The sequence below is a fragment of the Mus musculus genome, chromosome 18, assembly GCF_000001635.26.
Source record: "Mus musculus strain C57BL/6J chromosome 18, GRCm38.p6 C57BL/6J".
In the NCBI taxonomy this organism is placed as follows: Eukaryota; Metazoa; Chordata; class Mammalia; order Rodentia; family Muridae; genus Mus; species Mus musculus.
The window spans coordinates 53,547,240-53,567,287 of NC_000084.6; the positions used below are offsets into that span (position 1 = coordinate 53,547,240).

The 20,048-nt window shown below is 41.8% G+C and overlaps 1 protein-coding gene across 4 annotated transcripts in view; it reads left to right on the top strand.

The window, feature by feature from the left end:
- Positions 1-20,048, top strand: part of Prdm6 (PR domain containing 6) — a 111,950-nt gene that overhangs the window by 83,285 nt on the left and 8,617 nt on the right. For 3 of the 4 annotated variants that reach the window (XM_017317889.2, XM_011246904.2, NM_001033281.3), the window contains one exon: positions 4,808-5,150. In XM_017317889.2, the coding sequence (XP_017173378.1) occupies positions 4,808-5,150 (343 nt within the window). Of the gene's footprint in view, positions 1-4,767; positions 5,151-20,048 lie in introns of those variants that run through there. The other variant, XM_017317890.2, reaches the window with a different exon arrangement.

Genomic DNA, 20,048 nt, shown 5'->3' on the forward strand with positions numbered 1-20,048 from the left:
TGCTGGGGGTTGACCATAGGGATTTATTTACGCTAGGCAAGTACTCTATCCACTGAGCTACATTCCTAGACCCTGTGTTTTAATTAGAACCCAACTAACTGGGTGTGGATTCTGTAGAATATTATATGTAGAGTATTATATAATATCTATTATATGTCTGTAATTCTAGCATTCAGGGGAGTAGAGGCAGGATGGTTACAAGTTCCAGGCCAGCCAGGACTGTCTAATGAGACCCAACCTTAAGCCCAAAATGAAACCTAAACAAAGGAATTAGACTCCCCAGACCCAAAGATCTTTAGCCTTGCTAACTGTACTTAGCAGACTCCAGACCCCTGGCCTTGGGTGTGTTCACAGGCCTACCAGTACCCTGGTTCACTTCCAGGCCCTGTACAGCTCCCACAGGTGCATGGCTGCCTTTCTCTCCAGCTGAAGCCTGCCCCTGCCATCTGTTCCCTCTTGCCATATTGGCACATCTTCAGTTCCTTTAGCCTCGGTTCTTTCCCCGTCCCAGGGCAAGGGCTTGTGCTCGTTCCCTTTGGCTGCCTCTTGCTCCTCTCTGCATTTGCTCATGTGTCCCTTCAGGGCTCAGATGCCAACTTCTCGGCATCCTTCCTTTCTTTCTTGCAGTTCTGCACTTTGTCACATCTAAAGTGAACATATGTTAGTGTTCAAACTCCCTGAAATTGGGAGAATTCTTGACAATGGGCATCAACGCCTTGCAATTATAATGATTCAATAGAAGTTAAGAATTGAAGCTGAGCCATTGCCTGTTTTTAAAAAACAAAACAAAACAAAACAAAACAAAACTAGCTTCATATCTTTCAAAATGTCACAGTGAGAGAGACAGTGAGATTTCCTATCCTCCCACATGTCCACCAGTCAGTATGTAGTAGATGCACAGTAAGTATCTTGCAGGTAGGGTAAAGTAAGACTTGATTGTGTGGATCCTGAATCCCCACCCCCAGTGTTTAAACTATACAGATGTGATGAGTTAATGTTTTTTCTTGACTCCATTCTTCCAGGCTTTAGACATCACTCCTTTTCTCTTAAATTTTGTCTTCATAGACCAAGGAGACTATCTAACTCAGTGTCCCCAAATGCAGAGGCCACCTGTGTTTGTGGTTATGTTATTAAGCAGTCCTCAGGCCTCCTCTGAATTGACTCTTGGGTCTCCGTGAGATAGTGTTTCTGATCTATCCTTTGTTCCTTGGCTAACAGGTTCTCATGTTTAGTTGGTGTTTTTCATTGGTGTAGCCAGTGAGGCTGGCATTTGGGAACATGTTTTCTGAAACGTTCTGCTTTCAAGACAAACGTCTATACATCGAGGAGTCTGTGAAAGTGTGTGGGACCCACAGAACAGCTAGCCTTCAGAGATTATTTCTGTTTGGAAGTTTTCATTCCTACCCTTTCTCTGTAAATCACTTGCTCAGCTTCATTTAATAAGGCTGAGTTATTTTATATATACAATGGAAAAACATACTTAGGACAGAATGGAGAGTGTGTTGTTACCTACAACCAGGAAGCCTTTTATATTTGTTTTACAGTGTCCAAAGAAGGAAACTAATAAGTGGAGAATAATCTTACTTCACTCATCTTTTGCACTACACAAATGCTGCTTACTACTCTATATTCACGCAGACCCATATATCTCTGATTACTATACAAACTTTTAGATATATAAATTAGATTTTTTTTTTTACTTAGTATTGATCATTAAACTTACAGAAATTCATTGGCTCATGAATCTGTTTCTTTCCATATAAAGATTGTGTGGCCTTAAAGCTTTAAAACATTAAAAAGCTTGGCCAAGTTCGCTGCTCTCCTGCCTGCTGACCACCCTGTCATCTTACAATCTTTCCACTCGTGTTCCTTCTGAGAACCCTGACTGGCAAGAGCTCACAGTTGCCTGGAGACCTGTGGTGTGCTTTGCAGTTCTAGATTAGGGCTGAAAATGCCAAATGTACAGGCTCCACCCCAACCTCTGATAAGGCTCCAGTTTTCACTTTTAATTACAAATGGTAAAGCATTTCCCTTTATCTTTTAGAGTCTGCATGAGAAGTAACACAAAGAAAGATTTTTTTTAAGTCTAAAAAAATTCTACAAACTTTATATTGATTACACAACTTTTTACCTCAGAAGGCCAAATGATACCTGAGTTTTATTTATGAAGTATAGATCATACATAATTTGAACACAGGCATATACATATATGTAACATGTATAGTTTGATGTACATGACATATTCACAAAGCTCTATTCTACCCATAAAAGTGGCCTTCCTCTGTTTGAAACACATCTAGCGAGCAAAGAGGTATAGAAAGGAACTAAAATGTAATTTGCTGGAACTCAGAAAGCTAGAGCTTGCAGTCTAGGTCTGACCTTAACGATGCATCCTTAACTAATGATGGGCAGGTCGCTGGGTCTTGCTGGGCTACTCTTTTGCCTCTTGAAAGGAAGATTGGCTTAGGTCAGTGATTCTCAGCCCTGACTTCACTGCAGAAGCACTTGGGGGACTTTAAACAGTATAGTCAGGCCCTCTGAGAGACTCATTTGGTTTTAAAAATTTCTCTGTAAATCTACTGCCAAGTTGCCAGTGAATGGCATCCAGGGTCTTTGCCCTGGGGACGAGATGAGCAGTGCTTCAGTTGCTGTAGACAAGTCAGTTTCCTGGGTTAGATATGCTGCTCATGTGCCTCTGCAGAAGAACCTTGGGTAACACATGAGCACCCCTGTACCATATGTGTGATACTCCTTCCTGGTTGCCGCACCTCAGCTGCTGTCTTTCAGAGTTGAGGATGCTCATGTCGTGAATGGAGTTTGACCAGAGTTGTGGCGAGGCACAAGAGAGCTCCCAGATTGCTTCCTACCATAGCTCTGAGCTGGTGGCCAATAGCCACGTAAGTAGCTATAGCACACGTGGCTTTGTTTCTTGCCATAACCAACCTTTTTGCAAATTATCATCTTCAAAATTCTACATATTTTTTCTTGACAAGGTCTTTCACTCTATTTCTCTGGCTAGCCTGGAACTTTCTATGTGGATCAGACTGGCCTAGAACTCACAGAGAGCTATCATCTCTACTTTTTCCTCTGCCCCCAAAGTGCTGGGATCATAGGTGATTACCACTACTCAGCTTAATCTCTTTGACTCCTGAAAAGACCAATATACATATACATATACATATACATATACATATACATATACATATACATATCACTTTTAGACCCCCAGAATGACCGGTTAGTACTTGAAAAATATTGTTAACACCGTAAGGTATTTTAAAATGAAGCTGAGAGTAGTGGCTCACACCAGAAATCCTAGTACCTGAGAGGCCAAGACAGAGTTTGAGGTCAGCCTAGGTTACTGAGTGATAGCCTGTCCAAAAATAAATAAGTAAGTAAGTAAGTAAGTAAGTAAATAAATAAATAAAAGAACAATAAACTTCAAGTATTTAGATTTCTCCATAAGAAAACCCTTATCATATAGGTCTTCCTTCTCTTCCACTTTACCACCCAGCAAGGACCATCTGCCTCATTCCAGTCTTGTCTCTTCCTACATCAGAAAGAACAGTGACTGCTTGTGGCCATCAGGCCCTGTGATGAACCCTTTGATATCACACCTTAGCTTCCTACCAGGAGGTTGAAGGATGAAGAGACCACGCCCCCATAGCTCCACTGCTATTGGGCATTCACCTCTTTCCTAAAAGCCATGGATGCTTTATGTCGCTCCATTCTTGGGGTGACTACTTCATGGTTTCCCAAGGACTATAGCATGGGTTTGGCTGTTGCAGCCTTCCCTACAGACACAATGCTACGAAACAGAGGAGTTAGAGCCCAGGCCATCCCTATCACCATGATCGGTTACTAGTGCTTTTACAAGCTCAGCTACCACTGTCCATATTTTACCCGAGAGGAAACAGGGCACAAAGGGTTGAATAAGTTGCCTATGATCACCGTCTTCAGTGAAAACCAGGCTCAAGATGGGAGCCTAGGCCTTCCTAATTTCAAAGCACTGTAGCTATTGCTACCCCCTTCCTCTACCCTTCTGTCAGTTGAGTCTCTCTCAAGGCTCCTCCCCGCCAAAGGCTCCTCCCCACCAAAATCTAAATGGTTTTATTCTCCTTTACTCAAAACCAGCCTGTGCCTGTTTCCTGGGCCTTAAGTAATGCTTATCATACTTTTAAGGCACTCTGAGGTTTGTCTTTTCCCTCCCTCTCTCCCTCCCTCCCTCCCTTCCCAGCACTATTCCCAAAGTGGCCAGCATCCCATACCTGCTGTGGCAGCCCATCTCTTTCACTATTCGCTAGCCTGCCAGGTTTCTCCTGTCTTCAGGTATCTGTCCTCCTCTTAGCTCTTCAATCAGCTCCATGGTGAATACCTGTCCTGTTCTGGAAAGGCCCAGTAGTAGGTCTTGGCATTCCCTACCTAATGCACTGAGATTCACCACTTCTGCTCCCCTCACCCCCACCCCCACCCCCACTCCTCTATCTCTCTCTTATCTGCCGGTCTCTAAGCAGCATGCAGTGTGAACTACGTTATGTCTCAGGCTATAATTGCATGCATGTTGAAGGCAAAGGCCGTACAACCACAGCCCTGAGCATATACTAGTTGCTTAATAAACTGCCACTAGATGAGTTATTAATTTGTGATAAGCCTGATTTTCCCCCTCAAATGATCTTATTATGCTTATTTGGGGGCCAGCAAGACACAATTTCACATTTGTTTGTTTATAGAGATGTCTTGAAGTATGTGTTATTGTGTTTATTTAAGGGCTAGTGAAGCTGACCTTCTCGAACTCTGACTGTTCTAGTGAACGTCCCTTCCACCGTAATGGAAGCCATGTGCCGACAGGATGCCCTGCAGCCCTTCAACAAAAGCAGCAAGCTTTCTCCCTCGGGCCAGCAGCGCTCCGTGGTTTTCCCACAGACTCCCTGCAGCAGGAATTTCTCCCTCTTGGATAAATCTGGGCCCATGGAGGCAGGATTTAACCAAATCAACGTGAAGAATCAGAGGGTCCTGGCGAGCCCAACCTCAACCAGCCAGCTGCACTCGGAGTTCAGCGACTGGCATCTCTGGAAGTGCGGCCAGTGCTTTAAGACTTTCACGCAGCGCATTCTCCTGCAGATGCATGTGTGCACGCAGAACCCCGACAGGTGAGACCGGGGGCTTGCCTTCCCGGAGCACCTTGGGGGGAAAGCGGCTGGCTGCCGAGGTGCTCGCCCGCGGGGTGGAAGGTGCCAGAGTTCAATTAGGCGGCAGCTGCGCCTCCATTGTTTGCGAAGGCTGCACAGACAGGTTGGTGGTTGCCGAGAGAGGCATCTGCGCCTCGCTCGCTATCCAAACAGTTCTGTCCAACTTTAAAAGGGAGCAAAAGAGAAGGAACGTTTATGAATATCAGGGGTGGAAAATGAGGTCAGGATAATCAGATTCCCCTCTGTCTTCCAAAGATAATATAGCTGGCTGCCGGGCGGCTGTCACGGCCGTTTCAGAGTTCACCTCCAGTGTGCCGTGAGTATGAACTTAATTAAGTACTAAGAGGTAATGAATTGGAATTTTTTGCTTAGTACTATTTTTCTTCGGAGCATGCAAACCCATAAATCCTGCAAACCTGTCAAAAGGAAATACCCACTCGGCTAGTGATATGGAGGAAAACAGATGCCACTTATTCAATAAACTAATATCCACACAGAAGAAAAATGTTGACTAGATACCTCAGAGTCAAAGTTGGTTTGAAAGTTTGTCAATACGGAATTTTATGGCCATGAACTGAGGATGAAATTTAGCTGAACAAGTGAATTAAAATTTCAGGTACTCTGACGAGTGGCCCAGTAGATATAATGGAACTATTATTTATGAATCAAAACTGGTTTATTTGACAGTCTTGAGAGCTGGGAGCACAAAAGACAAAGATCAAATTAATTCAATAAGAAGGCTCCTTGTGTTTTATCTCTCCTTTATGTCCCATGAGAACTTGATTAAAACCAAAATATGCAAGAAAAGCCTAGGAAAAAAATTCACTTTGAATATAAGTTTTTTTTTTCTTTTTGGAACTAGGATTAGACATTTGGAAGCAAGATTCCTGAATTGTTTTCTTAATTTTGCCACTGATTAACCTCAATGAAGTAAGACCTAAGACTCTTTGTCTCACTCTACAGACACTCCCCTCTCTCCTCTCAGCTCTGCAGCACACAGCAGCATGCTTAGGAAATCCACAGAAAGGATACGGGAAAGAGGTTTGGTAGGAGGGGCGGGGACATTCTAATCTCGGTTTCAAGATATTTATACATATCTGCATCTGCACACATTTTATTTGCATCAATCTCAAAACTGCTTGCTTAGCCTCAAGCATTACTGTAACTAATCAATATGGAAACATCTCATTTAGGGCTAAGGCAGCTGTGTCTAGGTGTGTAGCCACAGACTTGTGTTATGGGGGTGAAATATAAAACTTGGAACATGATTTTTTTTTCCCCCAAAGAAAGGCTTTTCTTAAAAGTTTTCAGTCATGTGTATGTAGTCCCACGATGCGTCTTTCTTCGCTTACACATCACTTTCAGACACCTTTAACGTCTTCTTACAAAAACCGAGTTCAGGTGTATGGGTGTGTTATTTGCAAATTGTAGTCAAAGTAAGTAGTCATGCACAGTAAAATTAAAAATAGGTCACAGTTTCTGGGTCTTTGAGTGTCATCTGATTTCATGTTCAATGTCGCCAAGGCAATGAAGATATTCTATGGTAAGTGAACAGCCTGTTTTGTCTGACCCAAGTTATACCCAGAAAATTGTATGTCATGGTTTCAGTCTCTTTAAAGTTTGCCCTGTAAAATACATACAGCACCACAATTTAATACATCTAATCTAAAGAATTAGTTTATATAAACAAAATACCTCCAGGGGAGACTGTTAAGGTTATTGATAACTGTAGGCAGATTTAGTGTGATTGGCAAATCTCTCCGTGGTATTAGTCCCGTTCTGTGCTAGATTCTGCTGGGTTCATGGTACTCAGCACCCAGGTGTGGTGGGATAAGTCCTCTCGGATGAGGTGAAGTAATAGGTGTTTATGATCAAGGATAATGATCAGGGTGAGATCATATTACTTAGGGAGTGGGTTTCCAGTTCTTCCCTAAGCTTTGTTGGTGAAGACACGAGAGGTAGTTGACATCATTCATTAATAAATTAAGGAATCAGGACTTGAGGAAAACCAGACTCCTTAAGGGCACATAATACAATTCAATGTTTCTTAGTAACAATGGCAAGACAGTTGGATTACATCATCAATCTCAGCTCTTTAGAGAGGAAATAGAGGGAGATGCCTACTCACTCTGATTTATTAATTTTATTCTAGATGAATAATTTATTTTTACCCTATATGACTTGAACAACACTTTTCTGTCTGAGAACATGAGATGGGCTCGGCTCTTTGTAGCAGAGAGTTTGGAGATCGGGAGATATGCTCCAGTGCTCCTAACTACACAAGGAAAGGCTAAGTAGGAGAACTCCACAAAATGTGATCCGGACATGACAGTTGTTCGTGATGGTTGCTAAATTTGGAAACTTACCTGTTCTATTTGTGGAAGCACACCTTTGCTAAACATGATATATACGTTGGTGACTAGCTTCATAGTTGGGTATTTGTGTCCCACAGTTGGTGTCCATTCATCCATAGCCAGATATCCCTGATACCTGTGTAGCACCCCTACAAATATAAAAATGCAAGCCCAAATTCCTTACATAAAATGGTGTGGAATTTGCAGATAACCTATGCAGATTCTCCTGTATGTACTAAGTTTTCTTTAAATCACTTATAAAATACCCCAAAGAGTTATGAATACCATGTGAATAATTTTTATTCTGTATTGTTTAGCACTACTGGCAAGAAAGGTCTACACATATTCTGTACGGGTGCATTACTTTTTTGTAAAAGTAGTTTTCTATCTCTAACTGGTTAAATCTGTTGATTAGAGACCTACATGCAAGGGAAGAGTCAACTGAACAGTAAACTAGTTTAATAGAAACTGTTTCTCCTTTCATGGAAAATTCATGGGAAAAGCTCACTAGAAAGAGAGACCCAGGACAAAGTCAGAAGGTAAATGGGTCCAAATTTGGAACAGACCCCTGAATCAAAAGTCCAAAAGATTTTTCAGTCTACAGAGAATTTGACTGAAAAACATAGGACATTTGAATTTTCAGCAAGGAGAATGTATGTCTGATATCTGTGATCCTTTTCATGGGAGGTGTCATTCAAAAGTATAAAGGAGAAATCCATGGATACCCAGTGATGTGACATCATTTTTCATCTCTGACTTACACACAATGAATACAGGGGGAAAATGAGTTTGATCTGGCAAAATAAGAGTCAGAACAAGAGATAAACAGATCCATGAAGATCCAAGAGCCATGGATTCCTCTCTCTGTTTCTGTCTCTCCTTCTCCCCCTCCCTCCCTCCCTCCCTCCCTCTCTCTCTCTTTCTCTCTCTCCCTCCCTCTCTCCCAAATTTCATTCTGCTGATAATAAGCCAACAGATTGACAGATCCTTAGATCTTCTTCCTTTTCTCAGCCTACCAACTCTTCTCTGGGTGATCCAAAAAGAAGTTGTTGAAATGTAGACCAATCGAGATTCTGTTTACAGAGTTTGTAAGCATTTGAGTTTCTATATAAACTTAATGCCTGAGCCAGGACACCTTGAATTACTTTGGCTGGGATCACGAGGTAGATATCTCCTTTCTCTTCTGGATTTTTGCTACAGAAACATTCAACAGGGTCCAGAGGGAGGGTACTCCAGGAACTGGTGAGCGAAGCTTTTGATTACAGTTGATTCTTTTCTGAATGTTCTCGTTTTCACAGGAAGTGTATTTACAATATTTATCTTTGTTTTATACCACTTTTCTTTCTCTCCACTCCTCACCCCTCTTGTTTGTGCCACATGGGAGAAAGTCTGCCTTTATCTCCCAGGCACACCATCAGCTGTTCACAATTGTGTTTAAGTGTCATTGATTATAATTGAAAGAACAGTGCTAATGGGAAAATGAGTATCAAAAGGCTCTGTCTGAAGCTGGAGAGTTGGCTCAGAGGTTAAGAGCTCTGCCTGCTCTTCCAGAGATCCTGAGTTCAATTCCCAGCAACCCCATGGTGACTCTAGTGGGAGGAGCCAAAAGGTGTCTTGTTCTTGCATGCTCTGCCCCTTGCCATGAAAGTGCCAAGTTTATCTTCTTTCTCCTTTACAGTGTTCTGTGGACTCTTGGGTTGAACACTTCTAACACTTTCGAGACTCTTCTTACACTGAGGTAACCTCTTTGTCCACACAGCCAGCAGTGACTTACGTAGGCCTCTCTGAAGTCTTGCAAGATTTGCCCTTGGGCTGCCTGTCATGGAGCAAGGAGAGGGTGTAGCCTCAAGTGAACAACTTTTATCCTGGAGATTTTCATGATATAAAAGGAAAATCAAAGGATGATTAATAATTTTGAATCAAGCCACACTTAATTTTATTAAATGTTTCAGCCTTTTCCTATATACACCAAACCAATTACAGACTCAAAACAAATGAATTGCACATTTCACTGGCGTAATCTTTGGCAGAGGAATTACCAGTGACAGAGAATGTCAGGAGATGAACGGAATGGTCTCACTGCTTTTTTTCTGCCTAAAAAAAAAAAAAAAAAATCTACCAGTGATGATTTGCGCTGAGTAAATCTGCCCACACTCTTGTCTGCTTTGTGGTTAAAATTTGTAAATGTATACGCAGCGCTTTATAGTTTTTAACGAAGCTTGGGCTTTCCTACATTGGAACTAGCCACGTGAAGCTATTTCAGTCTAGGTTACCGTAAGTCAAGCAAAGGAACGCTTCAGTTTCTCAGTTACACTAGTCGATTTTCAAACGCTCAGCTGCTCTTTGTAGCTAGTGGCCCCGTATCAGGCCATGCAGCTTTAAACAGTCTCCACTGTTGACTTTCCTGCTTTTGATCCCAAGCAGCCACCCAGCCCCACAGAGCTGTGCACTGTGAGATGCTATTCCTTTGGGTTTGCTTTGAAAAGGACAGGAGGCTATATGCGTATGATGTGTTACAGGAACCAAGTGCTCCTGAAAGATGCTTCCCAATTGCAAAGATGTAAGATCTCGGCCCCGGTGGAGCACGGCACCCACAGATGTCTGTATGTGCTTTCCTGGTGTGACACATCAGTCAAGGATGCAATTTTAGAGTTAAGATAGATCCTAGTCAAAAGTTTGATCACTTTGACCTTATCTTTTTGTCAGATTTTGAAAAAAAAAATCAGTGGAGGTACTGGGGTTTAGGTTATAAAATGCTTGGCATGCAAATACAAGGACCTGAGTTCTGTCATCAGTACCCATGTGAAAAGCTGGGCATGGTGGCACACACTAATATCTTGGTGGTGCAGAGGCAAAGACCAAAGCCTCCTTGGAGCCCATGGGCCAACCAGCCTCATATAATCAGTGAGCCTTGGGTACAGTGACAGGCTCTCTCAAAGAAAACAGATGGCTCTAGGAATGGCACCACATGTACAAGCATATACACAGCCCTCCCCCCACTCCAAAAATGTAAACGAGATGTTGGTAATGGCAGTTCCCTCTGTGTGAGATAGGATGTGCTCTAGAAACAAGCACCTACACCCTAAACTCCTGTGGCCAGCTGTCCCCAAAGAAATTGTAACTTCCCAAGATAACGTTCTAAGCATCCTTCCTACTCGTTTCTGTTTTTAATGTATTCCTAAACCTGTATTCAAAGCTTTAACTACAATCAGATCGTTTGCTCTCCCTCTTCCAGTAAGGATTGAGGAATGAGCAAGACCGCATTCACTCATGCTAAAGGTGTACTCTGCCACTGATAGTTATCCTCAAACATAGTGGCCAGGGACATGGCTCACTGGTTGGGAGCACTTAGTCTTTGAGAGGACTCCAAATTTGGTTCCCAGCACCCATACCCATGCTGGATAATTCATGACTGACTGTAACTCCAGTTACAGTTAAAAACAACAACAAACAAACACACCTGTAGCTGTTTTTAGTTTGTTGTTTGTTTGTTTAAAGACAGTGTCTCTCACTAAGTTAACCAGGCTGGTCAGCTTGCTCTGTAGCACTGGAAGATCTTGAATTTAAAATCTGTATCAGTCCCCCAACTGATATAGTTTGTGAACCTATAATGCCAGATGTGGCTTCTTTTACTCATGTAAAAAAAAAAAAAAAAAAAAAAAGGAAACTCTGAAAACAGAAGAACATAAAGCTGAAAAGAACACCATCTACTAACTCTGCACCTTTGTGGATCTCTCCCTGGCCCCCTTTGGATATCCTAGAACTCACCATGTAGATTAGATGAGCACAGAATCCACAGAGATGTGCCTGCTTCTGTCTCTCAAGGGAAGGTTCAGGCCACTACTCCCATGTCTTTGATATTGTTCGTTTTCATTTGAGACAAGATCTTGCTATGTAACCTAAGCACAACATTTATACATACGACTCCTACCTTTTCCATACATTTCTACACTGAGAGAGACTGTTACAGCAACAAGAACTCACTTAAACTCCAAGTCCTCATATGAAAAGAATCAAGCTCTGCCAAGCTGAAAGTCAGCAGATGCTCTGAAATCACTGTACGGTACCTAAAAATGAAAGGCTGTAACTTGGCTCTGTGAAATTCCCTAAAGCAAGGTTTGTACCTATATTCTGTTACAGGATCTTCTTGTTATTCAGCATTCTCAAGGTTTTACCAAAGCACAAAGATTGTCCATAATTTAGGGTATACGGGGTTGGGGAACAGGGACAGGGAGAGAGAGTGAAAGTGTTCGTGGGCAGGGAGCTAGCTGCGACCATCATGCAAGGTGGCGTTACACTGGAAATGCTATGATTGACAAGCCTCTTTGGGCAATATTAGCTATTTTCCTCCAAAGCAGGAGAAAGATATGATATACAAAAACAGAGTTCAGGGAAGCTGAGTGACTTAGCCCCATCCCATAGCCGACTGGATCCAGAAGCCGAGCTGGACGTACCTCTCCTATTCCAGGCACTTTTGTCTTGCCAAGCTGGGTTCCACATAGTTTTAAAAACTGTCCCATAGTAGCTGGTGAAACGGCTCAGTGATTGAGAGGCCTTGTTATTTGGCAGGTCGCTGAGTTTGGTTCCCAGCACCCATATTGGATAGTTCAAAATTAGCTGTAACTCCAGCTCCAGGGTATTTGACGGCAGCCGTAGGTACCCATGCACACATACACGCATGCGCAAATGTATGCACGCATGCGCAAATGAATGCACCAACATGGGCTCGCACACGCACATCTTAAGTGATAACTTTGAAAGCCTGTTCCACAGAATCCCTAGCAAGTGTTCTCTGGCTGGTCCCAGGCAGAAATGATGCTCTAGGGTTTTACCCCTTCTCCCTTGATGACAGAATTCTACATCAGCCTTTCATATCCTCTCTGTGAATCTTTGCCACTGTCACTATCAGCACAAAAAGGATGGATTGACTTCTAACTGCAGGAAATAAATCTCCCCAACTTTTGACAGAAGAGTTAGAAAAAAAAGAAAAAGATTAATTGGTTTTATTTAGTGGCTTATTGTTTATAGTGATAGCTATTAAAAATAGATAACCAGAGGCTAATAAATGTTAATGGTCCCTTCACTATTAGAAAAATCAATTGTCAGAGAATATAGCATATATTAATACATTATTTTGTTTATGATCCTCAAGAGCGTGTAAAAAATTTCATCCCCAGAGAACTATTTTCTGGGAACTCTTTTTAAGGTCAACATTTACTGCCAAGAATAGATTTGCCGGGAGGATATTTTCCTCGGTAGGCAATTTTAATGGCGTTCAAAGCGTTATTTTATAATTATAATAAAATGCATGTGTAATTTGTCAAGATTGATAAACTCCTTTCCAAGGACTCTTATGTATTCCTTTGAAACCTGTTTGAGAGCAGTTAGATAGATTTCTAAATGTAAGTAATTAAAATTGTATAGTATTGAGTTATTGACCAATGCTGGACTATTAATCAAGCTAAAAAATTCTACAATCAGTGCTCAGTGTGCTGAAGCCTAGTAAAATAATAGTATTTGTGTTCAGTGAGGCAAGTAGCCACAATTAAGCACTTCAGTTGACAAATGAGAGGGTACACTTTATTTTGCACTTAATTGAACTGTTGAACATGTACGGTCACCATTGTCTCTCAGCCCTTCAGTTTGGTGTCTAGTCATTGGCGCTTCCGTATTTGTTAAAGGCAGAGCAATTAACTGTACTTCACCATTGGCTTTTTTTTTTTCCATTTTTTATTAGGTATTTAGCTCATTTACATTTCCAATGCTATACCAAAAGTCCCCCTTACCCACCCACCCCCACTCCCCTACCCACCCACTCCCCCCTTTGGCCCTGGCGTTCCCCTGTACCGGGGCACACAAAGTCTGCGTGTCCAATGGGCCTCTCTTTCCAGTGATGGCCGACTAGGCCATCTTTTGATACATATGCAGCTAGAGTCAAGAGCTCAGGGGTACTGGTTAGTTCATAATGTTGTTCCGCCTATAGGGTTGAAGATCCCTTTAGCTCCTTGGGTACTTTCTCTAGCTCCTCCATTGGGAGCCCTGTGATCCATCCATTAGCTGACTGTGAGCATCCACTTCTGTGTTTGCTAGGCCCCGGCATAGTCTCACAAGAGACAGCTACATCTGGGTCCTTTCAGTAAAATCTTGCTAGTGTATGCAATGGTGTCAGCATTTGGAAGCTGATTATGGAGTGGATCCCTGGATATGGCAGTCTCTACATGGTCCATCCTTTCATCTCAGCTCCATACTTTGTTTCTGTAACTCCTTCCATGGGTGTTTTGTTCCCACTTCTAAGGAGGGGCATAGTGTCCACACTTCAGTCTTCATTTTTCTTGAGTTTCATGTGTTTAGGAAATTGTATCTTATATCTTGGGTATCCTGGGTTTTGGGCTAGTATCCACTTATCAGTGAGTACATATTGTGTGAGTTCCTTTGTGATTGTGTTACCTCACTCAGGATGATGCTCTCCAGGTCCATCCATTTGGCTAGGAATTTCATAAATTCATTCTTTTTAATAGCTGAGTAGTACTCCATTGTGTAGATGTACCACATTTTCTGTATCCATTCCTCTGTTGAGGGGCATCTGGGTTCTTTCCAGTTTCTGGCTATTATAAATAAGGCTGCTATGAACATAGTGGAGCATGTGTCCTTCTTACCAGTTGGGGCTTCTTCTGGATATATGCCCAGGAGAGGTATTGCTGGATCCTCCGGTAGTACTATGTCCAATTTTCTGAGGAACCGCCAGACTGATTTCCAGAGTGGTTGTACAAGCCTGCAATCCCACCAACAATGGAGGAGTGTTCCTCTTTCTCCACATCCTCGCCAGCATCTGCTGTCACCTGAATTTTTGATCTTAGCCATTCTCACTGGTGTGAGGTGGAATCTCAGGGTTGTTTTGATTTGCATTTCCCTGATGATTAAGGATGTTGAACATTTTTTCAGGTGCTTCTCTGCCATTCGGTATTCCTCAGGTGAGAATTCTTTGTTCAGTTCTGAGCCCCATTTTTTAAGGGGGTTATTTGATTTTCTGAGGTCCACCTTCTTGAGTTCTTTATATATGTTGGATATTAGTCCCCTATCTGATTTAGGATAGGTAAAGATCCTTTCCCAGTCTGTTGGTGGTCTTTTTGTCTTATAGACAGTGTCTTTTGCCTTGCAGAAACTTTGGAGTTTCATTAGGTCCCATTTGTCAATTCTCGATCTTACAGCACAAGCCATTGCTGTTCTGTTCAGGAATTTTTCCCCTGTGCCCATATCTTCAAGGCTTTTCCCCACTTTCTCCTCTATAAGTTTCAGTGTCTCTGGTTTTATGTGAAGTTCCTTGATCCACTTAGATTTGACCTTAGTACAAGGAGATAAGTATGGATCGATTCGCATTCTTCTACATGATAACAACCAGTTGTGCCAGCACCAATTGTTGAAAATGCTGTCTTTCTTCCACTGGATGGTTTTGGCTCCCTTGTCGAAGATCAAGTGACCATAGGTGTGTGGGTTCATTTCTGGGTCTTCAATTCTATTCCATTGGTCCACTTGTCTGTCTCTATACCAGTACCATGCAGTTTTTATCACAATTGCTCTGTAGTAAAGCTTTAGGTCAGGCATGGTGATTCCACCAGAGGTTCTTTTATCCTTGAGAAGAGTTTTTGCTATCCTCGGTTTTTTGTTATTCCAGATGAATTTGCAAATTGCTCCTTCTAATTCGTTGAAGAATTGAGTTGGAATTTTAATGGGGATTGCATTGAATCTGTAGATTGCTTTTGGCAAGATAGCCATTTTTACAATGTTGGTCCTGCCAATCCATGAGCATGGGAGATCTTTCCATCTTCTGAGATCTTCTTTAATTTCTTTCTTCAGGGACTTGAAGTTTTTATCATACAGATCTTTCACTTCCTTCGTTAGAGTCACGCCGAGATATTTTATATTATTTGTGGCTATTGAGAAGGGTGTTGTTTCCCTAATTTCTTTCTCAGCCTGTTTATTCTTTGTGTAGAGAAAGGCCATTGACTTGTTTGAGTTAATTTTATATCCAGCTACTTCACCGAAGCTGTTTATCAGGTTTAGGAGTTCTCTGTTGGAATTTTTAGGGTCACTTATATATACTATCATATCATCTGCAAAAAGTGATATTTTGACTTCCTCTTTTCCAATTTGTATCCCCTTGATCTCCTTTTGTTGTCGAATTGCTCTGGCTAATACTTCAAGTACTATGTTGAAAAGGTAGGGAGAAAGTGGGCAGCCTTGTCTAGTCCCTGATTTTAGTGGGATTGCTTCCAGCTTCTCTCCATTTACTTTGATGTTGGCTACTGGTTTGCTGTAGATTGCTTTTATCATGTTTAGGTATTGGCCTTGAATTCCTGATCTTTCCAGAACTTTTATCATGAATGGGTGTTGGATCTTGTCAAATGCTTTTTCTGCATCTAACGAGATGATCATGTGGTTTTTGTCTTTGAGTTTGTTTATATAATGGATTACATTGATGGATTTTCGTATATTAAACCATCCCTGCATCCCTGGAATAAAACCTACTTGGTCAGGATGGATGATTGCTTTAATGTGTTCTTGGATTCGGTTAGCGAGAATTTTATTAAGAATTTTTGCATCGATGTTCATAAGAGAAATTGGTCTGAAGTTCTCTATCTTTGTTGGATCTTTCTGTGGTTTAGGTATCAGAGTAATAGTGGCTTCATAAAATGAGTTGGGTAGAATACCTTCTACTTCTATCTTGTGAAAAAGTTTGTGCAGAACTGGAGTTAGATCTTCTTTGAAGGTCTGATAGAACTCTGCACTAAACCCGTCTGGTCCTGGGCTTTTTTTGGCTGGGAGACTATTAATAACTGCTTCTATTTCTTTAGGGGATATGGGACTGTTTAGAAGGTCAACTTGATCCTGATTCAACTTTGGTACCTGGTATCTGTCCAGAAATTTGTCCATTTCATCCAGGTTTTCCAGTTTTGTTGAGTATAGCCTTTTGTAGAAGGATCTGATGGTGTTTTGGATTTCTTCAGGATCTGTTGTTATGTCTCCCTTTTCATTTCTGATTTTGTTAATTAGGATTTTGTCCCTGTGCCCTTTAGTGAGTCTAGCTAAGGGTTTATCTATCTTGTTGATTTTCTCAAAGAACCAACTCCTCGTTTGGTTAATTCTTTGAATAGTTCTTCTTGTTTCCACTTGGTTGATTTCACCCCTGAGTTTGATTATTTCCTGCCGTCTACTCCTTTTGGGTGAATTTGCTTCCTTTTTTTCTAGAGCTTTTAGATGTGTTGTCAAGCTGCTAGTATGTGCTCTCTCCCGTTTTTTCTTGAAGGCACTCATAGCTATGAGTTTCCCTCTTAGAAATGCTTTCATTGTGTCCCAAAGGTTTGGGTACGTTGTGGCTTCATTTTCATTAAACTCTAAAAAGTCTTTAATTTCTTTCTTTATTCCTTCCTTGACCAAGGTATCATTGAGAAGAGTGTTGTTCAGTTTCCATGTGAATGTTGGCTTTCTGTTATTTATTTTGTTATTGAAGATCAGCCTTAGTGCATGGTGATCTGATAGGATACATGGGACAATTTCAATATTTTTGAATCTGTTGAGGCCTGATTTGTGACCTATTATGTGGTCAATTTTGGAGAAGGTACCATGAGGTGCTGAGAAGAAGGTATATCCTTTTGTTTTAGGATAAAATGTTCTGTAGATATCTGTCAGATCCATTTGTTTCATCACTTCTGTTAGTTTCAGTGTGTCCCTGTTTAGTTTCTGTTTCCATGATCTGTCCATTGGTGAAAGTGGTGTGTTGAAGTCTCCCACTATTATTGTGTGAGGTGCAATGTGTGCTTTGAGCTTTACTAAAGTTTCTTTAGTGAATGTGGCTGCTCTTGTATTTGGAGCATAGATATTCAGAATTGAGAGTTCCTCTTGGAGGATTTTACCTTTGATGAGAATGAAGTGTCCCTCCTTGTCTTTTTTGATGACTTTGGGTTGGAAGTCAATCTTATCAGATATTAGGATGGCTACTCCTGCTTGTTTCTTCATACCATTTGCTTGGAAAATTGTTTTCCAGCCTTTCATTCTGAGGTAGTGTCTATCTTTTTCTCTGAGATGAGTTTCCTGTAAGCAGCAAAATGTTGGGTCTTGTTTGTGTAGCCAGTTTGTTAGTCTATGTCTTTTTATTGGCGAGTTGAGACCATTGATGTTAAGAGATATTAAGGAAAAGTAATTGTTGCTTCCTGTTATTTTAGTTGTTAAAGGTGGCATTCTGTTCTTGTGGCTGTCTTCTTTTAGGTTTGTTGAGGGATTACCTTCTTGTTTTTTCTAGGGCGTTGTTCCCGTTCTTGTATTGGTTTTTTTCTGTTATTATCCTTTGAAGGGCTGGATTCGTGGAGAGATAATGCGTGAATTTGGTTTTGTCGTGGAATACTTTGGTTTCTCCCTCTATGATAATTGAGAGTTTGGCTGGGTATAGTAGCCTGGGCTGCAGTTTGTGTTCTCTTAGTGTCTGTATAACATCTGTCCAGGCTCTTCTGGCTTTCATAGTCTCTGGTGAAAAATCTGGTGTAATTCTGATAGGCTTGCCTTTATATGTTACTTGACCTTTTTCCCTTACTGCTTTTAGTATTCTATCTTTATTTAGTGCATTTGATGTTCTGATTATTATGTGTCGGGAGGAATTTCTTTTCTGGTCCAGTCTATTTGGAGTTCTGTAGGCTTCTTGTATGTTCATATGCATCTCATTCTTTAGATTTGGGAAGTTTTCTTCAATAATTTTGTTGAAGATGTTTGCTGGACCTTTGAGTTGAAAATCTTCATTCTCATCCACTCCTATTATCCGTACGTTTGGTCTTCTTATTGTGTCCTGGATTTCCTGGATATTTTGAGTTAGGATCTTTTTGCATTTTCCATTTTCTTTGATTGTTGTGCCGATGTTCTCTATGGAATCTTCTGCACCTGAGATTCTCTCTTCCATCTCTTGTATTCTGTTGCTGATGCTCAAATCTATGGTTCCAGATTTCTTTCCTAGGGTTTCTATCTCTAGTGTTGCCTCGCTTTGAGTTTTCTTTATTGTGTCTACTTCCCTTTTTAGGTCTAGTATGGTTTTGTTCATTTCCATCACCTGTTTGTATGTTTTTTCCTCTTTTTCTGTAAGGACTTCTACCTGTTTGATTGTGTTTTCCTGTTTTTCTTTAAGGACTTGTAACTCTTTAGCAGTGTTCTCCTGTATTTCTTTAAGTGATTTATTAAAGTCCTTCTTGATGTCCTCTACCATCATCATGAGATATGCTTTTAAATCTAGGTCTAGGTTCTCAGGTGTGTTGGGGTTCCCTGGACTGGGCGAAGTGGGTGTGCTGGGTTCTGGTGATGGTGAGTGGTCTTGGTTCCTGTTAGTAAGATTCCTCCGTTTACCTTTCGCCATCTGGTAATCTCTGGAGTTAGTAGTTATAGTTGACTCTGTTTAGAGATTGTTCTTCTGGTGATTCTGTTACCGTCTATCAGCAGACCTGGGAGACAGATTCTCTCCTCTGAGTTTCAGTGCTCAGAGCACTCTCTGCTGGCAAGCTCTCTTACAGGGAAGGTGCGCAGATATCTTGTATTTGGACCTCCTCCTGGCCGAAGAAGAAGGCCCAAAACAGGACCTTTCTCAGACAGTGTGTTGCTTTGGCAGTTCCCAGGTGGTACAGACTCTCACCTAAGCAGACTAAATTCCTAAGTTCCTTGGAGTCCCGGGACCAAGATGGCGACCGCTGCTGCTGTGGCTTAGGCCGCCTCCCCAGCCGGGTGGGCACCTGTCCTCCGGTCCGGAAGGTGGCCGGCTGTCCCCGGCCCACACAGGGTGCTGCCTCAGCGCCTCTGTGCTTCTGCCTGTTCCAGAAGCTGTCAGGTTCTCTGGCGCACCCTCTCACCTGTTCAGACTAATTTCCTAAGTTCGGTGGGTCTCGGACCAAGATGGCGACCGCTGCTGCTGTGGCTTAGGCCGCCTCCCCGACCATTGGCTTTTTAAATGCAGCCAATGTCTAGGCTGCAAACCAGGCCTCAGTGAGTGCGGCGAAGATCCTTCAAGGCACGTTATTAATTTCCCAAACAAAAAAAAATTTGATAAACAAATTAGAGGCCTATCAAGAAATGATTTGAAATAGCACTGAATAGGGACAAGTCCTCGGGTTTCCTCACACTCACTGGATTCTGCTTGAGTAAGCAGAATAACTTCTGGAGAGAAGACAGAATTTTAATCTATTTTATGAAAACTTGAAATTGATTTACTTCTCCGTGAGCTGGGAAGAGTGTGCTCTGATAATCTTGCTAATTATCAGGTATTTGTCACAACTTCCTCCCACTGGCACTTACATCATGGTCACCTCCCTGCAAGCACAGTGACATTTGTCATTTCTTGCTGTCATAAATCATTTCGTGCAGCCGGAGTCAGTGGGGAGGTGAGATTCAAGAAGAAGAAGACGACTCCGAGAGATGGAGAGGTGACTAAGGGGTTAAAAGCTGCTTTTGCAGAGGACCTGGGTTTGGCTCCTAGAAC